The following is a 22,758-nucleotide window of genomic DNA, read 5'->3' on the forward strand; positions in this document are numbered from 1 at the left end:
AACAACGTCGGCACCCTGAGCTGGCTGGCAAGCTGGGAGAACCAGTGTTTGTGGGTCTTTAGGAGGGCTGCCAAGGGAAGGTGAAGGCCAGCAGGAGCCTGAAGAGCTGGGCCCTTTCGTGTGCCAGCAGTCGCTGGACGTTTTGAATTTTAGAGCTGGGCTCTGGCGACGCTGAGGGGCAACGTTGGCACAGGGAGGTGGCTGGCACTCCCGGAGCCACAGTGTTTGTGGGTCTGTCCTGGTGTCAGCAGGGATAGAGTTAATTTCCTTCCTAGTAGCTGGTACAGTGCTGTGTTTTGGATTTAGGATGAGAACAAAGTTGATAAGGCACCGATGTTTTAGTTGTTGCTAGGTAATGCTTACACTAGCCAAGGACTTTTCAGCTTCCCATGCTCTACTGACTGAGAAGGCTGGAGGTGCACAAGAAGCTGGGAGGGGGCACAGCCAAACTGGCCAAAGGGACATTCCATACCATGTGACGTCATGCTCAGTACATAAACTGGGGAAAGCTGGCCGGGGGGGCCGCTGCTCGGGGACTGGCTGGGCATCGGTCGGCGGGTGGTGAGCAATTGTACTGTGCATCACTTGCTTTGTGTATTATTATTATTATGATCATATTCTTATTATTATCATTTTATTTCAATTATTAAACTGTTTTTCTCTCAACCCACCAGTTTTTCTCACTTGTGCTCTTCCAATTCTCTCCCCCATCCCAGCGGGTGGGGGGAGTGAGCGAGCGGCTGCGTGGTGCTCAGTTGCCGACTGAGATTAAACCACGACAGGGTCTTTAGGAGGGCTGCCAAGGGAAGGTGAAGCCCAGCAGGAGCTTGAAGAGCTGGGCCCTTTCGTGTGCGAGCAGTCGCTGGACGTTTTCAATTTCAGAGCTCGGATCTGGTGAGGCTGCCAGAGTTACTGTACCCACACGAAAGGGCCCAGCTCTTCAAGCTCCTGCTGGCCTTCACCTTCCCTTGGCAGCCCTCCTAAAGACCCACAATCAGTGATGCTGCAGACTTGCAGCGAGTGCTGCACCATGAATGAGCAGCCAAAGAAATATCAGGGCCGAATGCAATTTTTCAGTCCTGGCCACACTGTGTAAACATTAACTAGCAACAGTACATTTTGGACCTGGGCTCTAGCAAGGTTTTGGAGAATGGTGAACAGCAATATTATTTGACAGAGTAAAAGTAAAGCTTCGTCACAGCCCACCAACATGGGACGATATTAAACCTCATTGCTTTTAAGGTGTGACATCCTATGACTTGAACGGGGAATAAGTGAATTTGCATGCTAGACTGGTCGGGGCAAAGGGGAATTGAGCCCCTGTTTGTGGTGTTTTTTGTTCTTATAACCTCTCAGCTAGAAAGAGATTATTATAAAATGCTGGTTTGGGAAAAGTAAGCAGATTGGATATTGATTAAAGGAAACAGAATGCATCCTCATCAAGTATGCAGCTGAAACTGAACTTGGGGTGCTATCAGTGCGGTTAAGGGTGTGGCTGTCCTTTTGGAAGGACCTATGCAGGTAGAGGAATGGGTCAACAAGAACGTCGTGAAAGTCCAGAAGGACAAGTGCAAAGTCCAGTACCTGGGACAGGCTTGTCCAGTGCAATGGTACAAGGCTGGGAACCTGCTCTGGTGAGAAGGACCTGTGGTTCCCAGTAGATAGTAAGCCAGCAGTGCGCCTTGGCAGTGACACGCTGGACTGCATCAACAGGAGCATAGCTAGTATATTGAGAAGTATATTGGGAAATAATATTCCTCTTTGCTCAGCACTCATTACAATCCATCTAGACTATTTCATCCAGTTTTAGGCACCCTAATGTAGGAAAGGCATCGCTAAGCTGGAGTGAGTTCAGCAGAGGACCACCGAGATGATGGTTGGGGCACAGGAGCATATCTCCTGTGGGGAGAGGCTGAGGGAGCTGTGCTTATTCAGCTTGGAGGAGGCTTAAGGGGAGTCTAAAAGCTGATGTAACTAACTAGTAAACATCCAATACCTAAAAGAAGGTTACTGAGAAGATGGAGTCAGACTCCTTACAGCAGTATATGGTAGGAGAACGAGAGAACATGATAGAATGGAGAAAGAAAAAATAAAAATTGAGATGACGATAGTCAAGCATCGAAGAGGTTACCCAGAGGTGATAATACCTCTGTCTCTGGAGGTTTTCAAAATCCGGCTGGACGGAGATGTAACAATCTGGTGTGCATTCAATGTTTAACCACTTTAAGCAGCAGGTTGCACTAGATGACCTTGGAAGGGTGATAATTTTGATTCAATAATTTCTCGGTAAAACTATTCTTTAAGGTAGCGTTTCAGAATGATGGTATGGCGGCTCATGTAGGTATTGTGTACCTGAAGTGATGTTGCTATTGCAAACTATGACTTCCTTGCTTGACAGTTGAATGTTTTGCATTGAATTAAGCACTTAATGTGCATTTTATTAATTGGTAATTCTAATTTTCCAATTCTTTCTTGCTTTTCTATATATATGTGCGTGTGTGTTTAACTTTTTTTTTTGGCAGACCTCAACTTTTGGTCCTGTTAAACCTGGATAGTGAGCAGTTGGTGAAACATCCTAGATTGCTTTCTTTCACCTCTCAGTTGAAGGCTGGCAAAGGACTGACTATCGTGGGCTCTGTGCTTCAGGGAATCTTCTTGGATAAATGCACAGAAACTCAGAAAGCTGAGGAGGTATGTAAAAGACAGCTTACAAACACTTGTAACTTCCATTCGTATTTAAATGTTGAAGCTGGATAACTCATATCTTGAATTTGAACAGACTGTTGTAAAGCGTTGAATAAAACATCAATTTTTTTACTATCAGCACAATGAATGAGGATATATTAAAGAATAGGTTGGTGTGTGTAGCAAAATGTTTTATAAAATTTCCCAATAGGATGAGACAATGCTGATACTTCCTAGACTCTTATTTTCTTTACTATTGAGAGCCCCGGGCTCACAATCAAATTACAGTCTTGAAAAAACCAAGTGATAGATTTCTAACAAATTACCTTATAAAGAAAACAGATTTATTTAACAAAAAGCTTAACATTTGTCTAACAAATGCAGATGTGTTTGGCATAATTTCATCCTCTGGAGGTATACATGATATTATTTTCTACATTGTCCTAGAAATACATAGCAGAGCTAGGACTAGGAGCAGTCTTGCTGGAATCCTACTCTGTTGCTTACCTGTAAACAGCATCCTTCTTGAGATCCTTTTACTTTTTCTCTTCTTTTTTTTCCTTTCTTATTTATCCTGTATCTCCAGAGAAGGTAGGATGAGGTAGGAAGAAACAGTAAGTTGTCACATAATTTAAGATGACATCTAACTGTGCTTACAAACACAACTGAATTTAATTTGAATGTTTCTCTTTTTTTTTTTTTTTTTTCCCCCTGACAACTTGTCAGTATTTGACTGTGCTACCCGATTGGAAATACGTAGACATTTTTGTGGGAAGCCCTTGAAAACACCTGAACTTAGTTTTAAATTGTCCCCTGAAGGAAAAAGGGAAGGTAATATATTGACTGAGCTTCTGAAGATCCATTGTTCATACGGCTTGGACTTTCAATGCAAAGCAAGTTTCCCTTTTTGTTCAGTCTTAATCAACTTGTGTACTTCTCTGTTTAATCCAGTATTGGGGTAACTCGGTATAGATAATTATATTTGCCTACCTACGCAAACTCTCCTACTCCTAACTTTGTAGAGCGGGGAAACATTTTTAGAAAATACCATGTTTCATGTATTTTATTGAACGCTATTGGAAAATCTGTTGCCTTTAGAAAACCACTATAAAGCCTACTCCAGAAGTAGGCTTTGGTTGCCATTACATCTTCCAGAACTGGTTAATATCTTCAGTGTTGTTGAAAAGAGTATCAGTTAAAATGGCTACTACTCTGATCCAAGTCATCTTCAAGGCTGTGTAAAAATGCCTGTGACTTATTCAGACCTGGTATCCCTCAAATAGATGAGCATTTGAGATGTTGAAATGGACTTAACAAAGCTAACTGCCCTTTTTCTCCCAGCTTGCTTTCTTTCTTTCTTTCTCCCTCCCTCTTGGTATTCAGACTTGTCCCTAGTGGTTTTTAAAATAACAAAGTGTGAAGCCAGATGGCCTAGCTGATATCACATGAAAAGGCTCCAAGAGGAGCAATTAGCTTGAAAATGTGGTGGGAAAAGCCTAGCAATGATATATTGTGAAAGTAATTGTTATTAAGCTGTTATTATCAACATGTGTGAGTAGAAAAAAAGACCAAGAATACAGTCAGGCCCTTGAAATAAAACAAAGGAAACCTTTGAACAGAAACTGTTTACCCGTGAGGATTTGAAATGTTACCTACAGTTAGCTTAACTTGAAGTCAACTACATTTTTGAGAGATGGATCAGGAGTGAATTTAAGGGAGACCTAGTGCCCGGGTTCTCTAGAAAGTCAGAGCTGGTGGTAAGATTGAGGAAACTATTGCTTTCAAAATGGAAATGAAGATGAATTGTAAAAGTTTGAGTGTCTGGAGGCCTCACTGGTTTTGCAAAATTTCAACTAGAAAATGTTTCTAGAAGATTTGTAGGAAATCAAGATTTCTCCTGTCTGTCTTTTAAAAAGAGAAAAGCATCCATTTAAACTGATAGGCCCTTGCAGATATTGTTTGCACAGACTGACTTCTTAGCTTTGCTACCGATTTCTCTGAAGACTTTTTTTTCTCTACTAAACAGACTTTCTGATGTGAAGCCACACTGAGCCAGTGCCAGGCATTCTGTGATCAAATCTGTTCCTGATCGTTTTTGATAGGAGTGCTGGTGCTTCCAAAATTCCAAACTTTGATGTGCTGGTTCTTCCTTCTGTGAAACCATGCTGATCTCCCACACAAGTCATTGATAATGATGGGATTTCTAAAGTCGTGCCATCAAAACATAGTAAATGCCAAAGCTGATGTTCCCTAGTCAACCTTGATACCATTTTGAATGCTACTTTTAAACTACTTGGTTATGTGTCTGTATGTTTGTCAGAGTTTAAATGAAGGGGAGCCATGCTGAACTTAAAGGGGTGTTGGGAGATCTAATCTAGTCAGTTTATCTTGTCATTATTCAGCCAGTGATTCCAATTGTCTCCTGCACGCTTTTTTTCAACGTTGGGAGCCGATAAAGAATCAGCCTCTTAACATCAAAGTTGTTTAAGGAGCTTTGGCGGCCTCTTCTTCTGAAGTCCTTGGCATCACGTTTTTCCAACCCTTCCAATTCCAAAAGAAAGGACTCGTCATTCCAAACATACGGTGCTTTGTCAGCCAGCAGTTTTGACTTTACCCGAAGCAATGTGACTTTATTTATCTTTGTCAATGTGGTTTTACTCATATCTTGTTCGTTCCTCTTTGGAAATAAAAGGCTGGATAATTGAAGTAATGAAAAACCTGTGTGTGGTGTCTTTTGGGGAGGTGGGTTGTTTTGGGTTTTAGGTGTCATGGAATCATGTTCGCTCTTTTGGAATCAGCGGTTTCTTGATGTTGGTTGTACGTTATAGCTAACATTTTGGTCTTATTTAGTGCTGTTACTCCTTATGGTGTTTATTACCAGTGTTGATGACTGTATTTCCTCGTGTGTAATCTTCCTTTTGCAGAACGTTAAGGCCTTAATGGGCGTAGAAAAGACTAAAGGATTTTGCCAGATTGTGGTGTCTCCTAATTTCAGAGATGGAATATCCTATTTGATTCAGTCAGCTGGTCTAGGAGGGATGAAGCACAACACGGTCCTGATGGCATGGCCACAGTCGTGGAAGCAGACAGAAAATCGTTTCTCATGGAAGAATTTTGTCGGTATGTGCTTATTGACATTCTCCTATGCATTTGTAATACAACTATGCATGTATTTGTCATCACATGAGGAAACGCGATGCTGAACATCCAGTGGACAATTGACTATTTCCCCACATCTGATTTCATGTGGAGTGGGTTTTCCCAGCCCTCAGTCTCTTCAACCATGGCTTTTCTTGTTCTTCTCCAAAGCAGGTTAGTCATTAAATGCAGGATGTTCCTCTTTTGCCTCAGCAGAATCTGGGAGGATTTAAGCTTTTGATTTTAAAACAAAAACAAAAGCTGTGAATGAAGACTAGAAGTTCTCGATCAAATGTCTTGCTTTCCCTTGCAGACACTGTACGAGAAACAACAGCAGCTCAGCAAGCACTGTTGGTGGCTAAAAACATTGACTTATTTCCGACAAATCAAGAACGTTTTACTGAAGGAAACATAGATGTGTGGTGGATTGTTCATGATGGTGGTATGCTGATGTTACTGCCTTTTCTCCTTCGGCAGCACAAGGCAAGGACAATAGAAAATGGCTGGGATTTCATTTTCTAGCAATGAATAGTTCTAAGGGTTTCTAATGAAATACTCTTTCACCTTGATAGAGTTATGCATGGGGAGGTTTACACGGCACCGGGCCTGCTGGCGGCAGATGGAGTCCAGCTGTCTCACAGGGGGAAAAGGATCATGGCTCATGAATTGGCGGGGCTCACTGAGAGGGCTTTAAACTAGGTTCGAAGGGGGAAGGGGATAAAACCAGGCTCACTAGAGATGAGCCTAGGGGTGGCATGCCGATGCCAGGGGTGAAATTGATAGCCCAGCTCAAGTGCATCTACACCAATGCACGCAGCATGGGCGGCAAACAGGAGGAGCTGGAAGCCACTGTGCAGCGGGAGAGATACAACTTAGTCGCCATCACAGAAACATGGTGGGGTGACTCTCATGATCGGAGTGCTGCAATGGATGGCTATAGAGTCTTCAGAAGGGACAGGGGAGGAAGGAGAGACGGAGGGGTGGCCCTGTATGTTAGGGAGTGTTTCGATTGTCTAGAGCTCAACGATTGTGACGATGATACGGTTGAGTGTCTATGGGTAAGGATGAGGGGGAAGGCCAATGAGGCAGATATCCTGCTGAGAGTCTGTTATAGACCACCCAACCAGGATGAAGGGGCGGATGAAGCGTTCTACAAGCGGCTGGCACAAGTCTCTCAATCGCTAGCCCTTGTTCTCATGGGGGACTTCAACTTCCCGGACGTCTGCTGGAAATACAACACGGCAGAGAGGAAGCAGTCTAGGAGGTTCCTGGAGTGTGTGGAAGACAACTTCCTGACACAGCTGGTAAGTGAGCCTACCAGGGGAGGTGCCTCGCTCGACCTGCTGTTTACTAACAGAGAAGGACTGGTGGGAGATGTGGTGGTCGGAGGCCGTCTTGGACTTAGCGACCATGAAATGATAGAATTCTCCATTCTTGGTGAAGTAAGGAGGGGGGCCAGCAAAACCGCAACCATGGACTTCCAGAGGGCAGACTTTGGCCTGTTCAGGACGCTGGTTGAGGAAGTCCCTTGGGAGACGGTCCTGAAGGGCAAAGGGGTCCAGGAAGGCTGGACGATCTTCAAGAAGGAAGTCTTAAAGGCGCAGGAGCAGGCTGTCCCCGTACACCGTAAGAAGAACGGGCGGGGAAGACAACTGGCCTGGCTGAACGGGGAGCTCTTGCTGGGACTCAGGAAAAAAAGGAGAGTTTACCGCTTGTGGAAGAAGGGGCAGGTGACTCAAGAAGAGTACAGGGATCTTGTTAGGTCATGCAGAGAAGAAATGAGAAAGGCAAAAGCCCAGCTAGAACGCAATCTGGCCGCTGTTGTTAAAGACAACAAAAAAAGTTTTTACAAATATATTCATGACAAGAAGAGAGCCAAGGAGAATCTCCATCCCTTATTGGATGCGGGGGGGGAACACTGTCACTGAGGATGAGGAAAAGGCTGAGGTACTTAATGCCTTCTTTGCCTCAGTCTTTAACAGGCAGACCAGTTATCCTCAGGGTACTCGGCCCCCCGAGCTGGAAGACAGGGACGGCGAGCAGGATGAACCCCCCATAATCCAAGAGGAAGCAGTCAACGACCTGCTACGCCACCTGGATGCTCACAAGTCTATGGGGCCGGATGGGATCCACCCGAGAGTGCTGAGGGAGCTGGCAGAGGTGCTCGCCAAGCCGCTCTCCGTCATTTATCAGCAGTCCTGGTTAACAGGGGAGGTGCCGGGCGACTGGAGGCTTGCCAATGTGACGCCCATCTACAAGAAGGGCCGGAAGGAGGATCCGGGGAACTACAGGCCTGTCAGCCTGACCTCGGTGCCAGGGAAGATTATGGAGCGGCTCATCTTGAGGGTGCTCACAAGGCATGAGCGGGACAACCAGGGGATCCAGCCTAGCCAGCACGGATTCATGAGAGGCAGGTCCTGCTTGACCAACCTGATCTCCTTCTATGACCAGGTGACCCGCCTAGTGGATGAGGGAAAGGCTGTGGATGTGGTCTACCTGGACTTCAGCAAGGCCTTTTGACACTGTCTCCCACAGCATTCTCCTAGAGAAGCTGGTGGCTCACGGCTTAGACAGATGTACTCTGCGCTGGGTCAAAAACTGGCTGGACGGCCGGGCCCAGAGAGTTGTGGTGAATGGAGTTACATCCAGTTGGCGGCCGGTCACGAGCGGTGTTCCCCAGGGCTCAGTTTTGGGGCCGGTCTCGTTTAATATCTTTATCAATGATCTGGAGGAGGGGATTGAGTGCACCCTCAGTAAGTTTGCAGACGACACCAAGTTGGGTGGGAGCGTTGATCTGCTCAACGGTAGGAAGGCTCCGCAGAGGGACCTGGACAGGCTGGATCGATGGGCCCAGACCAATTGTATGAGGTTCAACAAGGCCAAGTGCCGGGTCCTGCACTTCGGCCACAACAACCCCATGCAGCGCTACAGGCTTGGGGAAGAGTGGCTGGAAAGTTGCCTGGCGGAAAAGGACCTGGGGGTGCTGGTTGACAGCCGGCTGAACATGAGCCGGCAGTGTGCCCAGGCGGCCAAGAAGGCCAATGGCATCCTGGCCTGTGTCAGAAATAGCGTGGCCAGCAGGAGTAGGGAAGTGATTGTGCCCCTGTACTCGGCCCTGGTGAGGCCGCACCTCGAATACTGTGTTCAGTTTTGGGCCCCTCACTACAAGAAGGACGTTGAGGTGCTGGAGCGTGTCCAGAGAAGGGCAACGAGGCTGGTGAAGGGTCTGGAGAACAAGTCTGATGAGGAGCGGCTGAGGGACCTGGGGTTGTTTAGCCTGGAGAAAAGGAGGCTGAGGGGAGACCTCATTGCTCTCTACAACTACCTGAAAGGAGGTTGTAGTGAGGTGGGTGTCGGTCTCTTCTCCCAAGCAACTAGCGATAGGACGAGAGGAAATGGCCTCAAGTTGCGCCAGGGGAGGTTTAGATTGGATGTGAGGAAAAATTTCTTTAGTGAAAGGGTTGTCAAGTATTGGACCAGGCTGCCCAGGGAAGTGGTTGAGTCACCATCCCTGGAGGTATTTAAAAGATGAGTAGATGAGGCACTTAGGGATGTGGTTTAGTGGGCATGGTGGTGTTGGGTCGACGGTTGGACTCGATGATCTTGGAGGTCTTTTCCAACCTCAATGATTCTATGATTCTATGGTGATAGCAATCACTGTGTTACGAATTGTTATAACATATCTTTTTGATAGGTTTGGAGAAAATGTAAAATGCGTATCTTCACTGTCGCTCAAATGGATGATAATAGCATTCAAATGAAGAAGGATCTTCAGATGTTCTTATATCATCTTAGACTGAATGCTGAAGTGGAAGTTGTTGAAATGGTAAGTTACTGCATTTTTTTTTTTTAGGTGTAACTGAGACTGAACTTGGGAAAATGGATTTAGCATTTTTGAAACTAAGAGATGTTAGCCCAACTATAAAAAGGGAAAGACTGCAGTCCTACCAAGAACAAGAAGTTTTTTAAAGCAACGTTATCTTACCATGTCACAATGCTAGTGTATGTGGTAGCGAGTTTAATGGTTTTGTCAAGTGGAGTTAGCCATTTTGATGTGTTAATGCCTACTTTATTTATGAGGACTAGTCCGTAGAGATAGTTCATTCAGGAAGGAAAAAGGTTGAATTCTTAGCAGGCAGTGAAATGGAAGGCTGAATGTACTTAATCTAATAATCCATGGCATCCAGCATGAGAGAGGATGAACATGTCTGTCTCTCCAACTGCTGTATGAATATCTCTCTGGAATACGGAATCCCTAGGCCTCCGTGAGAATATGTCAGTTGTTTTTGGCATTGCCAGCCTCTTTGGCACTGAACGCCATGACAATATAGCTACAGAGTCACAAGTCAAATAGTGAGAAAATTAATTTTGTAACTTTTTTCCCTTTTTAAATACTGGGCGTAAACTGGTAAAGAGGCAGGACTAAAGCTGTAGTCTGTCTAGACCCGCTTTTTTTGGCAACTAAGGAAAAACTTCATTTCCAGCACGCAGAGGTGACTAGCATAATGTCCAAAGACAGACCAAAAAAACCCAAAAAACAAACCACAAGCCCCAAACCCAACCTTTTAAACTCATTCTGAAGTGGGATGAAGAAGATGGGTCAACTGGTTCAAAACTTCTACCGCCACCAGTTCCTGGAATGAATAAAAACAACCTATCAAAAAGATTTATCATGCTAATTGCCCATAAAGCAAATTTTAAGAATCGTTTAAATTACTTAAGAAAAAAACGACTTATGAAAAGTTTGGTTAGTATTTGAACCAGGAAGTAAGATAAATCCTTTTATTTATTTATTTATTTATTGTTTAGAGTACTGAATATAAAAGACTAAAATGATGTGGCAGGTGGAGGTAAAAGAAGATGAACAGCGTGCCATTAAAAAAAGGCTCAGCCTTGGTTGGATTTTGAGCAGAAGATAGTATAGGAAGCGCAATTTATTCTTTTCTTATGTGGATCGTATTTAACCTTGAGAATCTTCCAAAAGATAAGAGACATGTTACGAGTCAGTGACAAGACTGATGGCTGCTATAGATTTTTACGTTGTATTTTAGCTTTGAGCTGATGTGAGAATATATGCTGGAGTTTCTTTGTAAATGCTTCTATTTGTGAACACTTCTCACTGGTGAAAGGACAATGTGTTATTTTGTGGCTCCAGACAGTTTTTAAGGAAACAGGTGTGCACGCATGCTCAGGAGGCAGCAATGCAGACCCAGTTTAAATAAGCGCTTTCAACCCTTTCTCATTTCTGCAGCCTAGTTGGAACAGAACAATGGAAAGTCTGTCCCAAGTACCTCAAATTTAGATAAAAATCACATTGATATTGGCATAGTAGGATAGTTCATTGTACGAGATTGCTGTTTGAAGATGAAGCTTTAAGAACGAAGACAGAAATGATTGATCAGTTATATGCTTGGGATTACTCTAATGCCATAAATATATCCATGACTGAAGGAATGCAGGAATGAATGTGGTACACTGTCTAAACATTGTTCTTTTGAGTAGTACTTTTCTTCTGATGTTTCCAATGCCAATCTCTTTTGCAGTTTGAAAACGATATTTCTGCGTTCACATATGAGAAGACACTTGTGATGGAACAGCGATCTCAGATGCTAAAACAGATGCAGCTATCAAAGAATGAAAGGGAAAGAGAGGTAGGGACTTCGGCTTGGCAAGATGTTCTGTGAAAAATCTGAAAGTAATATTTCCTTGCCATGGCTTCTAATCAGTTTCTAACTAGTCAAAAGCTTTTAAAACTGCATTCTATGTTAGTTTCTCTACAGCAGGTTTCACTTGCAAGGTTAAAATAATGGGGGGAGAGGGGGAAATCCTTTTTTATTTGAACATATGTTTAGAGTTGTTCTTGTTAAGATTAGTGCAAGTACGTACCAGCAAAACATTTGAGCATCAGTGTGGAATATGTCCAGAGCACTTCCAAACTTGACATATATCAGTAGCTAAGGCTCATGATTATTCAACTGGGCTGATTAGCTTTGTTTGTGACTCGGTCTTGTTCTGTTCACACCAACTATTTTTTAGTTTCTGCATTATTTTGAATGTTTTATGTATCAACTAATTGTTGTTTCTGGAGCCAAAATTAGGCTGACTAACCTATAATCCTACGATATCCAGATGGGAATGCTGCGTTTGATGCTCCCCTACCCTTACTAGTCCCTGGTGGCGTTTTGCACGTTGTAGTGGCAAGCTTCATGCAGCTGTATTTTTGTGAATATTTGTAACTGTTAAATCTTTTTCTGTTTTATTTTGGCTTGTGCTTCTACCCCCTCATTTATGCTGTTAACTACCCTGTTAGTATCAACACTTTTTAGCGATGTAAAAGGTATTAAATGCTTTGGCTTTGCTATCACTTATAGTGATTTCCCTCCCATGCCAAGTAAGAGATCTCTACTGTTCACTGCTCACTTGTAAAATAACTAGTATTTTTTCCTTGTGGATTTTTTTGTCTGCTGATAATTGTAACTCATTTTATGCCTAAGCCTTTTTGGTGTTAATCCTACAAGTCCGTGCAGTCCCCTTTTTTTGTTTGTTTTCTTAATCTCTCCTTAATATTCTTTTTCCCGTTTCACAGGACTTACTTAAGGTTCCTAAAGATGCCTTGTATTGCTACAACAATGTGCTGCTGTAAATCCTCTTTCTTCTCATCTGCATCATGGTAGTTTTCTTTTGATCTGAGACTGCCTAACACCTTTTCAGTCAAAAACAAGCTCTCCTGTACTCCCTACTCAGTGTTTTTAAATTTTTCTCATTTCTTTATTGAACACTAGTATTTTTCCAGTGGAGTTTGAGTGATTAATCAATCCACAGTAGGCTTTTAAGGATTTAACTTCCTCATGAGTGCTTTATAAGTAGTCCAAGTATGTAAGGCTCTGTAGTCTATAGCATGTAAATTGTAGTGGAGACAAAAGAATGTCTTCTCAGCTGTATGTGAGTTGGTTGGAATCTGCACTACTTCAGAGTGTTGTTTGCTTGGCCGTTTTCACTTCTTTCTTCTCCTCCCCCACGTTTGGTGTGGATTTTTTTGGATTTGGTGGTTTGTTTTTTTTCATTACTCACTTTCATCTGAATGCATCACCATTATAGCTTCAGTTTGTTCCTTCATATCAGGCAGGGTAAAATCTGAGACGTTCAAAGTACCGTTGAATTTATTTCATGGTCTGATGTAAAATCCTTAATAGTTCCAAGAGCATCTAGTACTTATTTCCTGCCTTGTCCAAGAATAAAAGCCATATCCGTCTGTTGTTTCTGATTAGGATATCTTAATCTACCTTGTTCTTCTGTATTTTCATCAGAAAATGTTGTTTAGTTATGCCTTAACTTCCTCTGGAGCTACAGGTTGAGTAGATGCACTCAGCGTGCCAGGCCCTTTCTTAATCTGACCATCTCTCAAATGAGCTGAGCCATCGCCTCTAGATGAACTCCAAAACATTTCTCTCATTAGTATCGCTAGTTCAAATTAGCACTGCTTTTGTTTTCATTATCTGTCTCCAGTCATTCAAATGTAATCCTGATATTCCAGCTTTGAATGGTGCTTGTAGTTTTGTTTCTTGTTCCCATCAAAGTTAGTATTTTAACCTCACTTTTGCGCTGGTACCTCTTCAGACGAGGTTCAAACCTTCACAAGGAGGAGAATTTGTTTTTTGTACAGCGTTCTTTTGCTGTTTCCCTTATAGGCATGCTCTTATCCCTGAGGAATCACCCTCACCCTCCCCTCTTCCGTCACTTCTTAAAATGGAACTTTATTTGATTTTTGCCCCTGGGTTTTCTCGTGGAACTGGGGCACGGGGACTCATCAGATATTTGTTTCCTTTTTTGAGAAACTTGGTTGATTTTCTTCTATTCTATTCGAGTGTAAACATAACACATGCCTGCAAAGCATAAGATCTGCAGACTTAGGTGCAACTGCCAAACTTTTATTTATTTGACTTTGACAACAGCGCTGCAAAGATGAAAGAAAATGTAGAGCCTCGTTCACTTCCTTGCCGCCCTTCCTGGTGGTGGTTGGCTTCCTTCTCTGGCTAGCCCTGACTAATGACTGTTGGGCCAGGCCGTGATATTGTTGGAGCTGTGAGAAGGCGGTCATCCATCCCACCGCTACTTTCTGTTGGGTTGTGCAGCGGAAGTGCTGTTGTGCAGATTGCTGCTGCTAGGTAAGATTGGCAGAAACGTGGGTGCATGTAGGTGAGGACCACAATTATAGTTTGTGAATCACTGGGAAATACATCAGTGTTTAGAGTTGGAAAGCAGCTCTCTCATCTGCTTAAGTTTATTTTCAATACTTTTGATTGTAACTGAATAAAATCAATTCATCTGAATCGTCACATATACGAAGGGATGCGACTCTCACAAACAAGTGAATATTTGAGGTTCCCATACAGACTGAAGGATTCAATTCACCTCATGTTTTCACAAATCTCTGTAAAGAGACTTCATAACTAGCTGCTGAACATTTCAAAAGAAGCCCCATTAGTATATGTAAAAAAATGACATGTTTGTGAAAATAAACCAAGTTTATAACAAGCTATGATACCAAATCTTATCTATTTAAATTAAGACAATTTTTATTTTGAATAATATGATCACCTGCTTTTTTCTGTAGACTGTTTTTTTTTTTTTTGTCATTGGTAACCTTTTTGTCCAGATTCAGAGCATCACTGATGAGTCTCGAGGCTCAATGAGAAGAGTGCCTATCCTTAAACTGAGTCTTTACCATTACTCTTACCATAAGCCATCCACAGTTGTCTGTGAATGCCAGCTGATGGTCCTGCATCATGGCTCTCTGAGTGCCTTTTAGTATGTCCCAGGAGAAGCCAAGAGCCATTTGGAGAGCACCAGGGCATCTGATTACATTTCTCTTCTCCCCAGTGTTCTGAGAATGCCTTTTCATGCTTTTGATATACTGTGCAAATCTAGCACCTTCAGATGCCTTCTGGTCAGTTCACAGGGCCTCCATGTGTCTTTCATTGTACCTGAGGGCCCTTGGAGTGCCTTTGCTGTGCCCCCAGTGTAGCTCTGAGTGCCTATACATAAACCTAATCCTAATCCAAAGCCTAAACCTACACCCACACCCAGTGGTCTACAGGTGCCTTTTGGTGTGCAGCATGCCTTCCCAAGTGCCTTTCGGTGTGCCCCAGCAGTGTTTAAGAGCCAGCTGAAGTTCACTGGGTCATCTGATTATCTTTCTGTGTTCCCTCTGCTGCTGTACATCAAACTACAGGGACTGGTAATGGCTGCTTTCAGCTTTCGCTGTTTATAACTTTGTTTTGCTTTGCCTGAGAGAGCTATGATAAAAGCACTGGCCTTGAGCTTAGTCAGGTATTTGGGCCCTGCATCACTGCTGTCCCCAGGCTGAGAAACAGATGTTGATTGTATTATAAAAGAATAGTTTATGTATGTTTAAATAAAACCATTCTTTTTAGAGTAGAACAATCTACAGATACCCAACAAACACTTCAGGTCTTAAACAACATTTACAAAACTAAACACAGAGTGTCTGAAAAGGGGCAGAATTCTGACAGAAGCAAAAAGTTTCTATTGAGCACCTAAACTAAGTTGTTCAACAATTTCAAATGAAACACACTTAAGAGCTCGTTCAGTTCAGAAAAGCAGATTTTATTTTAAACAGCAGCACATACGTACAACATTTTCAAAATATACATATTTGAAAACAAGAGACTGCACTTCATTAACCAACTCACTGCGGTTTATCAATTGTTACAGTTATATTTGCAACCAGGTGGCGTTACTGCATCATAGCCTTCCTATGAGTTGGATGCTCTTAGGTTTCACTGGTATAAATGTGCAATATACTATAACTGCTAGTAGCTCATGAAAAAAAACCACATAACTTGTCAGTTTACTCTTACTGTCACCTGGAGCCTTCAGCTACCTGACTAAGTATTTTAAATAACATTCTCTATTTAAAACAAGTGTGGCAAATCATGGAACTTCAGGGAAACACTTTATGCACATAATAGACAAATTGGAGTGGTTGTATACACTTCTGAATGAATTTTCCTGAACCAGGACTAATCCCAACAGAAGCAACATAGCAGCATTTTGGTAAGGGAGAAAGCCAACTTTTTCTAAAACCTTTCCCTTTTTATTTAGATGCAGAACAAAGATTAAAATCATCAAAAGTTGCTTACATTTCTATACATTTAAAAACACCATTGCCTTACCATCTCTTTTCTTGTGTTTCACCACAATTTAACAAGTGTCAGAATACGCTACATATAAATATCCTAACCCATCCGCCATTTATTAATTCACTACAGAAACATTTTCTACATAAACCTATCTTCTTAAAATATAATTTAAATATAACTTTTTAATAGAAAAAAACAGAACACATGATCAGAAGATTCAGCTTGCAGGTAATTTTCAAGGTACTAGAACTCTTAATGAAGCTGCGCAAATTATGGCAAACAACTTTGTTTTCTTATTTGGGGCGGGGGGGGGGGGGGGGGGGGGGGCAGGTTTGAACAAAATGTGCAAACAGGTTAAGAATAAATGGTGATCACTTCACGTCCACTGCCTCGGACCAGGAGAACTCTATCCAGACCTTCTGTCAGAACTTCCAAAAACTCCATGTCTGAAATATCATTAAGTCAAGGAATTTATTCAGAAAAGAAAAACAGCCACTAATCTCTCAAAAAGTCTGACATATAATGCAAAAAATCAAAGTTCAACAGTTTCATCAAGGAGTTTTCCTGTGTCACCCTTTACTGTCCCATTATGTAATCCACCTGCTTGCTCAAATGGAAGCAAGGCCTAATTTGGTGGTGGTGGGGGAGATTTCTTGTTCTGCCCTACTCAACTACAGAAAAGATAAAAATAGAGATTATAAAATAAGTTCAAAATTGAGGAATGCTTTACATCAATTCAATAAAAAAACCAAACCTCACCACTATCAACATTTCTTAAAACTCTGTGAAATCAAAAGTTGTTTTCTAAAAGACAAAACTTATTCTTACCATGGTTACTAATGGTTATCCTGACAAGTAGACAATGGCACAATCACAAAAATCAAACTCCGATTTCAAGAAATATGGAAGCAATATAGTAGAGGATACAGTTTTCATCCCCTTTTCGGTTTTTAGGAGGTCCAGGCATATTCAGGAGAACTAGCTGAGCATGCTGTGATTTATTAAGCACTACTCCATTGAGCTTCACAGCAGTGTGCATTCTTCTCACATTTGACTGATTCCTAGCATGCAAACAAACATTTTTAAGTATGTCACAATACTTATTTGAATTATACATTATGCATTTGATACTATAAATTTAATCTATATGCACATAGAATAAGCTATTTTCATGGACACCAGTATTTGCACACATTCAAAATAAATTTGAGAAAATGCAATACCTAGGTTTAAAAGATTTTTTTCCTTTGAAAAGAACATTTAACTCTGAAATTCAAGCAGCTCTAAGCAGAATTACAAAATGCACAAATCTTCCAGTTGTCAGTTATCTTTTACAGAGATGAAGCAAAAACTTAATTTCAATAGAAATTCAACTTCAATAGAAATTAATTTAAATTAAGAATTCAATAGAAATTAAGTTTGGTCAAAAACACTGAGAATCCAGTTTATTGAATTATTTAAAGAGTAACTGGATTTGTACAAGAAATTCCAAACAAAGGAATTACAGGAATGCAATGGAAAGATTACAGCATTTGTGTTGTACAGTACAAGATTTCCCTCATGCTCCTTTGGAAACATTACAAGATTACTATAAGCCTGGTGAAGAAAATTCAGAAACAGCATAGACTTTATGAAAAAAATAGTAGTTTCTCATGTTATAAGAGTAAGGCAGTAAGCAATGAACTGAAATTGATCCTCTCCCCTTACATTATCAATATTAACTAATGCTTTGCTTGTTGTGTCCGCAAATATAATCGTTGTAAAATTTGTGCGCAAGAGGAAGAAACTGCTAGGACTTCAGAGATTTCCTTACTTTAGGATCTGCCTTCGATGATTTAGTTGCTCTTCAGAACAAAGCAAAAGAACAGTTTCTTTATAGTTCCTGAGAAACTGCCACCTGTGTAAAACTAGCCAAGACTGGAAATGAGTCATATGATACAGTGCAACAGAAATAGCCAGACTCTACCTAAGCCCATTTATCTAAAAGATCCACTGCCCAAAAGTAGATTCTTTACAAGTGAAGTGAGTCATTTCAAAGGGAACCTCAGAACACGGGGTGACAGCACATCTCAAGAACAGAGATACTGGTATGCTGATATAAGACACTTATATCCTGTGCAATTTTCTTAGCACTGTAACTAGTGGTCTCACAGTAAAAGCACAACTGTACCCTGCTCAGCTGGGCTCACATACTGTCCTATGGCAGAGATAGGACTGGCAGGTTAGTAGCAGCAGGACATAAGACATCCTCTGAAGCGCCTGATAAAGTCTGGCATCTTTTGAATTCCACTAACAGCAATCAAAATTACAGCACAAACCCCAGCACTGTTTCAGCTCAAGTAAACAATAGAAATTAATGAGAGCTCTTTTCCCAAAAGAAAAACATTTAGGAGGCTGAAATTTACGAAAGGAAACGCACAACTTTTTCTACTACCAGCGGTCATTTCAGGGGACTACACCAATACTTAATCCTAGAATCTTCTAGCAACATGAGGCTACCCTCAGATTATATAAAATATGTGTGGAGTTGAGAACAGCAGCCAGATACAGGTTCATTCAAACATAAGGGACCAAGACAGACGGAGAATGCTGGGAGCATATGTACTTGTGTTCTACTAAGTCCCTTTTTTTTTTTTTTTTTTTTTACTATGAAGGGAAAAGCCATTAGCAGGATACTATTAGAAGCAGCATGTCTCATGTTGTATTTTCATCCTTGATTTTGCAGCGGCAATTAGAAAAAGAAAGGCTTTTGGCCTGAAGTTTAGTGGCTGTGGAGACCAGCTCCATCAATTTCAATTGATTTTTTTTTTTTTCCTTCTTTCTTTCTTTCCCCTCCGCATTTCCCCCCCCAAGACAATGACATTTCCAAAACTGAGTTTCAGTCCCTCCTGGGGGATTTTCTGTCACAGCAGCCATCTGTCCTAAGAACCAACTCTACAAAAACCATACATGGAACAAAAGAATACTTGAAGCTCTGTTTTTCAGAAGCAGAACAGCAGCTTGAGAAGACCAAAGAACAACTATGAAGGAGAGGCAAGAGTATATAGCTGAAGAGGTGTATAAATACTGAAGTAGAAACATTGTTAAACTAAAGATAAAATGCAGGGCAAATATGGAGGGTGTAAATTTGTGATGGAGTGGGCAAGAATTCAGCACTGAAATAAAGGCTAAAGGTAAATTGTGTACAATGTGAATGCAGGCTGACTAACTTCATTTAGCCTTCAAGTACTAGTAGAACTGAAATTGTACATGGTACACAAAGTAAGCTTTCTAAGTTTTCATAAGAAGCTCAATTTGTTAAACAGACAAAATGAAGACAACGCTGGGCTCTGAAAAAAAAAAAAAAAGCACAGCAGTCACAAGTTGGTTCCACCCAAGAACAAGTAGAGATGTAGTGTCCCATTTTTGTATGCTGTCATACCCAATGCATATCTGAGTTTATGGTATTTGTACACATGCATGAGTTGGTAGAAGGGACACAAGAGCTGGCATTTCATGAAATGTGAAAGTTCCCTTTGAGAACAAATTCATCCTTATTGTCCAAGTAGTTATATCACAATGGGGGCTATTTTTCCAGAACAAAAATGTATTCACTTTTAAGTGTAGTTAATTAGAAAACTAAATATTACACTGGTGCAGAAGAGTACTGTCAAGTTTTACGTTCTTACAGAAACTAAAATACATGTTCTGTGACTTACCTTGAATGGAAAGTCGATAATATTTAGAAGAACACATTAACAAGTCACAATGAAGAATACTTTTCATTGATAAATACTAAATCACAGGATATAAAACAAGGTAAAAAAGAATACACACAACGCAAATCATGATTTAGGAAACATGCACACAATGTACAAGACCACAAGAACCAGGGAACACAGCCTACATTGCAAGCGAAATGAAATTCAGACTTACAGATTTCCCCATTCTCTACATGGAAGGGAAGCAATGCACAGGAAAAAAAATATTTATGCCATCAGGTACATTTTTAATTTAACAATATTAATATATTGTACAGGCACACCAAGTTTGAACTGTAATTTCCACCCCCAACCACATACAGTAGTTTTAAAATAATAATATCAGAAGTCTGCGTCTTGCACAAATTCTAAAGTAGTAATAGGAAATATTTCCAAGATATTAACAAAAAAACCCTCTAAGAATTAGAGTATAATGCAGCCCAGAACAAAAACAGTGCTTTAGAGTGAGCAAGATGTTTGGAACTTGCAGAAGGCAAACTGTTTCTAAAGAGCTCAGAGCAAATCCACAAAACAACTTAGGATTTTAAGGTGCTGATTCTAAGTGTACCTTCTAACTCTACTGTCTACAAGTCCTAGATTTAAGATAGGTTTCCTTTAGATATTAAAATTTCCCTTAACATCGTGCTTCAGGCACGTGCAGAAAATAGTCTAGGCCATGCTTATAACTGCATTCTTCCAGAACTCAGAAAAGATGCATGTTTGTGCTTGAATCACAACACGAGGAAGTAAACAAGCTGATGTCTTTGTCATTGGTTTTGTGTCTACTACATCAGGCTTGACACAGGCAGTAGCTCTTATCTATTAAGTGACTTCTATTTAAGAAAAAGACATTAAGGAATACTTCAACAGGAAATACTTAATATAACAAGACATATATATAAGCACAAATTTTATATTGCTTTAATTTACAGGATGAGGGTCGAATGTCCATTTCAAAAGGAAAAAAAAAAAGAAAAACAAAGAAACCAACACACCCAAAAAAACTCCACCCAAAACCCAAAACATAAGCTAAATATCTTGGAAGAGTCTATCTGCTTCTTTGGTAGACCCTCCACCCCAGCAAAACACAATAAATGAGATGGGGAAATGATACACAGTAATTTGTTACCCACAGGAAGAGAGAAAAAACAGAAGTTATCATTAAGCATTTTAACATATATGGTTTCTGGTACAATCCAGAAGTTGCGTTTACAGCTTGACATCTGTCATATTTAAGCTTCATTCACAACATTCTTGTGAATGACTCTGTACAGTCATTGCTGTTCCACTCAAGTCAATGCTAGGTTTCATAAGGATGGCATTGAAGTGAAGTGCATGGAAAAAATCATGTTTGTACTCAACTTTAAATAAACCTGAATCTCCTAAAAAAACCAAAAACCTAGATCACCACCACCACCACAAAAACCACACATTAAAATACATGCAATCAAATACAAAACTCCAAACGCCAAATGTATACTCACGGCTTCATGTTGAAAATATCTTTAAAGCCAGACACATTTGAATCTTTGGGTTTATGCTTTTCAGCTACAAACTTCTCTTTAGTCCAGGTCATTTGCACTTTTTCCGGCACAGCAGCAGCCACACTTGCTTTGACCGCTGGAGCTGAGTGCGAGGCAGTGTTTCTGTCATGGATCAGCTGAGCCTAGCCACAAAACAAAAAAAATCACCCCAAGATTCAGCCAAAAAGAGCATTTGTAGATTACACGCTATTAGAATTTTGAAAAGGAATTTCACAGCAGTGGAACAAAAGAAGATACAGAAAAATGTACCTTACTTTGTGAACAAATACCAGACTGTTTTGACTTCAGCATGAAATGAAACTGCTTGAAATGAAACTGCTTTTAAAAATGTAGTTATTTGTTCGTATTTGCAGGATTACATCTGGGCTGGGACATTATCTTTGTCGTGAACTAAAGTGAGGTTGAATCCAACCTGAGGGTACTTTATTAACACCAGGGGGTTTTGCCAGTGAAAGACTTGAAAGCCAGTGCTCTCATTCTTCATCAGTTATATTGTTATTTTCTCAGATACTATTGTACACACTGTCCATTTCACATGCCTTTAGCTGAACTACCAACATGACTCTCACAATGCCAGTAACACAACATTGGACTGGCTGAATTGGAGGCTAGCTACGTTCCATTAGATTTATGAATGCAAGTGCATATTACATAACAAAAGCCAGTCAGTTTAACCATGAAGGGGCCTTTTCTTCCCTTATAGTAGCAGAAACTCAAATCACAACTCTAAGAACACAATATTGTTGTTCCCACGTGCATATGCACTTCTGTCTTCTCCATTTCCCATTCCCCTTGCTGCTCTTGAGGAAAGAAGGAAGAAATATTTAACACATGTTATTTACTTACTTACTTCCCCTCATAATACTCTGTCCATAGGCTTCTGTATTTCCATCAAAAGCAACACAAATACAGTACCTTAGACTCTTAAAATCATAAGTGAATTGGTATGGGGGGAGGATTGTTTGTGGTTTGGGGTGTTCTGTTTTGGGGGGGTTGGGGGTGTTTTTGGTGTGTGTGGGGTTTTTGGGTTTTTTTGTTTGCTGGTTGGCTGGGGTTTTTTTGTTTGGGGTTGTTTGGTTTTTTAAGATCTTTAGCAGTTACGAAGTTTCTTCAGAGACTTGTTAAATCATGAGTTGAAGCTCCTGTTCCATTTGGGAGCCTCAGTTATTCACGTTAGTGATGGTAATGTCCCTCCATATGTGATGATTCAGAAGAATCAATTTCATTCAGGTCACAGTCAAAAGCATGAATAAAATCAAAGCATATGAGAAAACTACTTTCTATCTCTTTACAGCGATTCCCCTAGTGGTTCACAAACTGTAATTGCAGCTGTTTTTAAATGCCTAAGAGCTTCTGTATTTTTCCTAAATTATTTCCCTAGTCTCTATCCTTGAGGATTCCCAAATCCTAGAGTTCAATTCTGAGGTTCACATAAATATCTATTTGTTTGATGGTCTTCATATCTCCCCAGAAGATTAAATCATGAGT

The 22,758-nt window shown here is 41.0% G+C and overlaps 2 protein-coding genes across 3 annotated transcripts in view; one reads left to right on the forward strand and one right to left on the reverse strand.

Annotated features, from left to right (window-relative positions):
- The first annotated feature begins 1,529 nt into the window (after positions 1–1,529).
- On the forward strand, positions 1,530–14,632 carry LOC143157282 (solute carrier family 12 member 7-like). The gene is made up of 7 exons (XM_076332102.1): positions 1,530–1,657; positions 2,523–2,691; positions 5,610–5,805; positions 6,137–6,306; positions 9,518–9,649; positions 11,367–11,474; positions 14,480–14,632. The coding sequence occupies exons 1-7, from the start codon at positions 1,530–1,532 to the stop codon at positions 14,630–14,632; spliced, it is 1,056 nt and encodes a 351-aa protein (XP_076188217.1).
- A 1,686-nt stretch (positions 14,633–16,318) lies between these two features.
- The window catches only part of LOC143156766 (solute carrier family 12 member 7-like), a 70,962-nt gene continuing 64,522 nt past the window's right edge, over positions 16,319–22,758 (reverse strand). For both annotated transcript variants that reach the window (XM_076330707.1, XM_076330706.1), the window contains 3 exons: positions 21,211–21,392; positions 16,914–17,047; positions 16,319–16,432 (listed from right to left, as the gene is read on the reverse strand). In XM_076330707.1, the coding sequence (XP_076186822.1) occupies positions 16,341–16,432; positions 16,914–17,047; positions 21,211–21,392 (408 nt within the window). In that variant the 3' untranslated portion in view covers positions 16,319–16,340. The remainder of the gene's footprint in view (positions 16,433–16,913; positions 17,048–21,210; positions 21,393–22,758) is intronic.

The sequence above is a fragment of the Aptenodytes patagonicus genome, chromosome 2, assembly GCF_965638725.1.
Source record: "Aptenodytes patagonicus chromosome 2, bAptPat1.pri.cur, whole genome shotgun sequence".
Classification (NCBI taxonomy): Eukaryota; Metazoa; Chordata; class Aves; order Sphenisciformes; family Spheniscidae; genus Aptenodytes; species Aptenodytes patagonicus.

Bases quoted from the DNA above. Each gene is read 5' to 3' on its own strand.
- LOC143157282 (XM_076332102.1), top strand. From the start codon at position 1,530: ATGGGTCAACAAGAACGTCGTGAAAGTCCAGAAGGACAAGTGCAAAGT. The intron at 1,658-2,522 runs GTAGATAGTAAG...TTTTTTTGGCAG, and splicing joins AGAAGGACCTGTGGTTCCCA to ACCTCAACTTTTGGTCCTGT. The intron at 2,692-5,609 runs GTATGTAAAAGA...TTCCTTTTGCAG, and splicing joins AAACTCAGAAAGCTGAGGAG to AACGTTAAGGCCTTAATGGG.